Raw genomic sequence first — 7,664 nt, forward strand, 5'->3', positions numbered from 1 at the left:
CTATTTAAAAGAGACGGTTTGGGGTCACACATCCATCTGATTTTAAGAGTTTTATCCTTAACTTTGCTATCTTTAACTTTGTTTCACTTTACATGAACATCTGATTTTGGTTTCAGAGAAATCTACAAACAAGACAGAATGCTGGAGCGTGTGTTGAGCGTTTTTATTTTCGTCCTCTACCTCTTCGATACCGTTTTCGCATCGACAGAAGAGCACAATAAGGGAAAAGGTTAGTGATTTTTTGAGAATATGAATGAACTTCACAAGATACTATTGTACGAATTAAGTCTGGATCTTGAAGCTTATCTGTTGGAATCCTAATAAACTAGTTCAATATATTTATTTCAAGAGATATCTAGATCCTTCCAAGAAGAACCAGAACTATTAAAACCAGAAAATTAATTTATTCTTTTCCTCCCCAATTAGGTCAATTATTAATTGATTGACTGAACACACTAGACACCAAACCCGTCTCATTTCTCTCCTCTTTTCCATTTTCTTCTTTTCCTTGACCATCTTTCGATCTTCCAAAAATAATGGCGTGATAACTGAGACCACTGGCATTTCAACCAAAGAGAAAGCGATACCTAACAGCTGTCAATTCCCCCACATTTATCTAATTTCTTTTTTTGCAGATGACATGTACAAGAGAAAAATCAGTGCAGTTGGAATCAAAGACCGCGGAGTTCGTGTTGAACAGTTCGCTGTTCCATCTTAATACGGCATTCATTCATTGAAAATGTGCTCTGTGAGCATCTCCCTCTCCTCCACCCTCTCCATCATGCACCAATAATCACATTTCTGTCAAAACGTGGTATCAACTGAACTTCAATTTTAATAAAATATTTTGAAGTTATCTTTGTGATTTTCATTTCATTGTTCGGTTTCTTTTCAAGGAAATCATTCGAAACGGAGACGTTTTCCAGATAAGAGAGAACAGGAAAAATGGAAAATGATAAGGGGTTTCCTGGAGCGAAAAGGGGTAAAGGTCGTTTGTTGATAACTTTTTCGAAGCATAATAATTCTTGTAAACTGATATGGAAACCTTTTAAAGTTGAAACTCGAATAAAAAGGCATTTTGGATTTCCAAAAAACGTTTTTTTTTTAAATATAATTTGTTAGTCGAAATCACTTTATCATTCGCGGAGAGGCAATGTAGAAACACACGGTACACTCAAAGTTCCATTTTTCAAATCTATTCTCAACATTTTTTACAGAAACCCGATTAAAATACATAGAAACGCATAAAGTATTGAAAGAAAATATTACAGTTGTTAATTTACAGTTTCCGAATTTTCCATTTTATTGAATTCCAACTTTTTGCATAGTATGCTGAATCACAACGTCTATGACAGAGTCAATGACGACCTGAAACAAAACAAAATTTTTTTTTCTGCTTTTTTCTAGAAATGATTCACCTGAATCTGTTCAGTGTCTGTCGCACAAGTCACATGCTCATAGATTGAACGCTTCTTGTTTTTGTTCAAAGATACGAATCGTTTTCGAATGTAGTCAAGGGCACTGTCTCGTTCTTGGGGTCCTGGAAGAACAATAACATGATGAAAAACGAAAAAATCTTGATATTGCATCAGCATTGTATCATCTTCCGTTCTTTTTCAGATATGTGTTATGATGCAAGAATTGTATCAGGATCCTGAAATAAAAAATAACGAACCTTTGTAACTTGTCAAAGCAACAGTGATGTTCGTATGTTTAATTTTAATTTCAAACAGATCAATCTTATTCAAAAATAAGATCATTGCAGTGTTGATGAAGTACCTTCCGTTGCAAATTTTCTCAAATAAATTCAACGATTCTTTCATTCGATTCTGAAACCAATTCTTTTAGTGAAAGTCTTTCAAACTTATTAACATACCACAGTAGCATCTTCCCTCAACACTTGATCATATTCGGAGAGTGAAGTGATGAAAAGAACTGCATGAACGTCATCAAAAACATGTAACCATTTCCTCCTTTGAGCTCGTTGACCACCAACGTCGAATATTCTGAAAAGGAAGAACTAGAGAGAACGAGAAAAGATTGGACTCACTTGAAATTGAAATTTTTCAACATAATTTTGTACTGAATGACTCCAGAAGTCGGTACCCTACTCTTCAAAATATCTTCTTCCGTTGGTATGTATTCTTTTTCAATTATTCGAGAGAAGTTATCCAGGAAACTGAAAATATGACAATTGAAGAGAGAAACTGACGATATGAGAATTTACTAAATCGTGGAATCATCGATGTTATAAACTGTTTTCTCTCTCAGCATCATCGCAACAGTCTCATCTTTTATATATCTGAAGCCAAATAAATGTGAAGTTATCTGTAATTTTCGAAATGCTCACTTTTGAATTGCATTAATGACTTCAGCTCCTAACGCCTTTTCACCGTCATCCGCTTTTTTGAAGTTTTCTGTGAACATCCGAACTTCGTGAATGTGGTCCTAAAACAATACTTCAGGTGAATAACACATAATAGCTCACTAACGAATGATAATGGATTCTTATAAGATTTATTTTCCCTTCCAACAGCCAAATGGATTTCTTCGATTCCTTCCAAAATATTCATGAAAATTCCATGTCTCCGAACTAATTTCTCTTCAATACTGTATCCTTCGTCGTGAATAATTCTGAAATTAGAATTGATAAATTGCCTTCGGAATGAGACAAAACTCACTTGATCTGCTTTATCGTTGTACTTTTTCCAGATTCTCCCGGTCCTGAAAAACACACAATTTTTCTAGTAGTCTTCAGTTTTACTAATGATTTTTCAATCTAGAAAAGTCAACTAACCCAAAATAAGCAACTTCAATATTTTCAGTTTCCGGTCCTTCTCCAAATCACTCTCAATCATCTTGTTATGCTCCACCTGCAAACGAAAATCTCCTCATCATTTTTTCAATTCTTATTGACAAATTTTCACCTGTTTTTTGTAAGTCTCCTTGTCGAGCATATAGGTTTCCGAGGAGCACAAGGCACCCATATTTCTGGAAGTAATTATTAGTTTCCGAGGAATTCAAATAATGCTTTTTAAAAAGAGCATATTGAAAAGTTGAGAACTATAAAGAACTGATGATGGGCAACTACTATATGAAAAAAATATATTTTGGACTTCTGAACAATAAGAAATCGTCATTAAAATTGAAAGTATTTCGTAATACGAATGGAAAATTCAAGTGCTCGAAGACCTATTGAACATATATAATTTTCAGCAGCCGATGGAGTAAATGCACTACGAAAATGAATCATTTTCAATAAAAGATCTCATGACGTGTCGATCAAAATCTTTGATTATCAGAATGAAAGTTTGTGTGAATTTCCTCTGAATGTCTACAAAACTCTCCTCTAGACAGTCAGAAAAATACATAGTTATTTGGTGTACCAAATTTCGAAAAACCTCTTAAAATTTCTGGTCGAAAAATACAAAAATCTTATTGAAAATATCGAAAACGAACAGAAAACACAATGTGATCTTAAATTTTGATATTATGACGAGGTCTCAAAAGTAACAACAACCACTATGAAGCTGTCTAACCTGTGTAGGCCTGGCGATTGAATTGGAAAAAAGGAAATTGGAAAATTCGAGTGAGTTGAGAGGGAAAGAAAACTCTCTACGTGCATATAAATGGATTCAGGTGTTGAGGGAAAAGAGCAATAGACTCACTAATTGTTAGGTTATGTTTCTGAATTAAACACGTTTGATTCAAGAGAAGAAAAACAACAAAAGTGAAAATTTTCTGAGTATCAAACATTCACATGAGTAGTTGACCTATTCATTGAATCAGAATCATGTTAGATTTTGTCAGTCAGGTGAAAAAAATATCTTAAAGAAATACAATTATTATACCAAAGATGATAGAAAACCTTTTTTGAGACTTAATGAAGTTGAAGATACATCAAAACAACTAACAACTAGAGAAGATCAATTTCTATTCAGTTGGTATTAGTAAAGGCGACAGCTGAAAACCATTCAACAATAATACGATTGATGCATCGAAATCATCATAATATTCCAGAAAAATGAATTTCATATAAAAAATGGCTTGCGGATACTTTGGACCTTGAGATCAACACTACGCGAGCAGAAAGTCGATGGAATAACTCATTCAGTCTTGTTAAATTAACTTACATCATACTTTTCTCAATGAGTTGATGCAAAGGAACAAAACTGAAACTTTCATTCGATTTGGCTAGAACTCAAGATGTTATATTACTATCGTTCTCATACATCCAACATCTTAATAATTGAAATTCACAGAAAATATGTGAATGTTGTAGCATTATTTTTTGAAAAACAGAAAATATTGCTGAAAACTTAATGAAACGGAATGACGGGAACCAATCTCTCAACAAAGCAAGACATCAGTATCTTAGTCTAAGTTTTGTCTTTGAATGAGTCAGTCTGTTCAATTTCAAATCAATCAAAAGTTTTGGAGAAAATGAAAAAAGTGAGTTGGTTCTCTACGTAATTCAAGCAGCTTCTGGTCTACTACGTGTAAGCTAGCAATCAAATTTTTCAAAATACTCCAATTGAGTTAACAGAGAACCATTGATCGTTTTGAATTGTAGAAAAGGATGTCTGGTATGGAATATAACAGTCTCGAATATGCAAAGTTTATAGCGGAAGTTCAGACGAGACAGAGGATGTGATCATTGTCCGTAAAAATGGATGCCAACCAAAACACCAAACAGATTTTATAATGAAACGGAGTGTGATTAAATACGATTCCTAGTCAATTTTATATCGAAATGTATTTTCATTGGGAGAAAACGGACTCGCAAGATTCAATACATCAATGTTCCAGACAACTACTAACAATCAGAAAAAGTACATCGTTTATGAGTGCATCTCAGAATCATGCGGATCATTCGATCTCACTATCAGGAAAAAGTAAAAAAAAACTCCTAGTTCTTCTGAAAAATGTAGGTGAATAACTCTTTTCAGAGAGTCTAGAGAAACGAAAGAAAAAGAAGCTAACGGTTAATTTCCGGTTCTGATTTCGTTTCTTTCTTTTTCTCTCTTGTTTTCATTTTCTCATGTCAGTTCCAAAGAAGCGGCTGAAATTGAAATTATCTTTTTGTGACGTGGAAGTGGGAGTTTCGTTTTTCAAAATTCAAAAATAATTTAAGTTGTTTTTTCGTCATTTTTCGAGTCCGAATCCTAGAAAAACGAGTTGGTCAGCAGCTGATTCTGAGTATGTTTAGGTCGAAAGAGACAAACTGGACGAAAAGAGTTATTGAAAGTGAAGAAGAGAATAGAATAGAAAAGAAAAAAAGAAAGAAATATCGATAGAAGAGTGAAAAGAGAAATTCAGATGATTATTACTTTACTTTGAGATTTGAGTTCGATAAGGTGTTATTATGAAAAGGTGTCTCCTATCTCAATAATCTTTCAAATTTAAAATGTTGACTTTTGTTGAAAAGATATATAAAGTTAACTGATCCCAAAGTTCATTTCAAGAAGCAAACGTTTATGTTTGAGTAGTAGTAAGCGTTTATACTCCAGATAGGGAATTATATGTAACAGCTAAAAATGTTCTTTGCCTGATGGCGACCTTAAGAAAAACGTACTTACAACTTTCTTGAATCTCCGCAGATTTCTAGGAACAAGCGTAGTAAAGATTAGAGTTGCTCTTACGATTGCACTTATCTTGTCAGTAATTTTTTGAAATGTTTTTTTTTGTTTTTCTGATACAGCTATATTTTCCAACATCATTATAATTTACCGTAACCCCAAATTCAAATTCAAATCTACCTGGTCGACTGGTCAAGAATGATATCATCTAACTATGACCCATACTTTGTTTTCTTTAAAAAAACGGAACTGAAATTTTCTTTGTTTCGCCATTGTTTTTCTAACATAAAACATCAAAACACGTTTCGCTGTTCACAGTTTCAAAATTCTTCTTTGAATATCAATTGAGAGAGGTCAAAAAAAAAAGAGTTCAGGTGATTTTAGAATAGAGTGTGGCTATGCATGAAGTTTTTTGATCTACTCCTGGATAAATTGCTTCAGGGGGTTATACACCCCCGTTTGTAAACATTGCAATGAACAAAAATGAATTCAAACTAACCGTCGTTATTAGAAAATGAAGAAAAGGAGTAGTTGAAGAAAACTTGAGTTGGATATATGAGTTTTGAGTTCTTAGTAAATGAAAAATATAGGGTTTCTGTTGTGAGTTTGTGTGAATCTAATGAGGGGGTTATGAAGACAACTGATATCGAGCTGCTCGCCGGTAGACATACTGGGATAACAAAGAAAACTACCAAGATGGGTATGAAATAAGAAAACAAAATATATAGACTTCGGATCCCAGAAGACGTCATTTTAAGAGACAATATGATGATACGGAGCAGAGAGAATGGAGCAGGTGTAGATGAAACAACCAAATGAAGGAGGGAGTGGATTCAGAGAACTGCCCGCTATAGAATAAGTTTGTAACACGTGGTTACGTGGATACTCTATCAAAAATTGAATGAAGCTATTTATTTCCGTTTTTGAATAAATAAAATGATTACGCATGTATTGATAAAATAACTGAAGAAGATTGCATCAATTTCCGTTGGGAATAACTGGAAAAACCACCAACTTCTGTTGAGAGAAGTTACCTTGACAACAAATGTTTTTGCTTCAAATTATTTCAACACTGAAAATGTTTTAATGAAGTGTTTGGTTTCAGGAAAATTGAATGACTCTGTTGTGATGAATTGTAGGAGTTACTCAGAATCTGAGATTTTTGACCACCTCCTCGAATAATAGATTAGAGATCAGTGTTTTCTTTTGATTTATATCAATAATTGAAACTTGTAGCAATCAGAATTTGTATTTACAATATTTATTTGTCATATTCTATGTTCAAAACAATACTTTCATAAAGTTTGATGTGGTGGATAAACTATTCTGAAAGCTGTGGTGTTCGGTAGTGTTCGGTACCGAAAACTGAAACCTAACACGTAGTATGTGTGAAATCTCAAAATATCAAATCTGTCTTGGTTATCTCTAATTAGATCAAACTAGAGCAACATTGACTTCGAATGAATTCTCGGAATGTTCATCACAAATTCTATGAAACCTCAAAGCAAATGTTTTGATAATTAATTACTCTGAAAAATGGTTGAATGTTTTCTGGCTGTTTTGTTAGGACCATGCATTTTTATTGTTTGGTTACTATGTAATTTATAATAAAAATGAATAACCAAAAAGGAAAAGGAAAGCGATCTCTGAAAATTAATGGCTCTTCGAAAGGTGTACATGCAATGTTCGAACTGGCAAAAGAGATAAGTGAGTGTTGAATTACCGGAACAACTATGACAATTCAAATTTGCAACATGAATTTGTTATGAAATAAGTTTCATATACTTGAAATTCTTATGTTTCCGAGTCTGTTATCATTCTGATCAAAAGCTATACGGATTTTCAGAATTCAACTACATTTTCAGTTTTTTCCGATTTCCAATTTCCAATTTCCTGGAACCACAACTAACAAAACATATGTTTTTGTTTTCCGTCATGTCATTTCACTGTTTATTTCTTTGTCTTTTGTTGTCAGAGATACTTCCAAAAGCTGAATACATATTTGTTAATTCGGTAGGTCCATTCAATACTTGGAGTCGAGTATAAATACGAAACTAAGAAGAAGTTAATTGGCAAGAAAAGCAA

The 7,664-nt window shown here is 33.3% G+C and overlaps 1 protein-coding gene across 1 annotated transcript; it reads right to left on the bottom strand.

Annotated features, from left to right (window-relative positions):
* Nucleotides 1–1,302: 1,302 nt before the first annotated feature.
* GCK72_018362 (uncharacterized protein) lies at nt 1,303–2,987 on the bottom strand (the record flags this gene model as incomplete). Its single annotated transcript, XM_003114041.2, has 11 exons — nt 1,303–1,368; nt 1,419–1,540; nt 1,676–1,829; nt 1,877–2,006; nt 2,051–2,179; nt 2,228–2,302; nt 2,351–2,448; nt 2,493–2,634; nt 2,682–2,724; nt 2,798–2,873; nt 2,928–2,987. 11 exons carry the CDS (start codon nt 2,985–2,987, stop codon nt 1,303–1,305), a joined length of 1,095 nt encoding a protein of 364 aa, XP_003114089.1.
* Nucleotides 2,988–7,664: the final 4,677 nt, after the last annotated feature.

The sequence above is a fragment of the Caenorhabditis remanei genome, chromosome V (genome assembly GCF_010183535.1).
Source record: "Caenorhabditis remanei strain PX506 chromosome V, whole genome shotgun sequence".
NCBI classification, from domain to species: domain Eukaryota; kingdom Metazoa; phylum Nematoda; class Chromadorea; order Rhabditida; family Rhabditidae; genus Caenorhabditis; species Caenorhabditis remanei.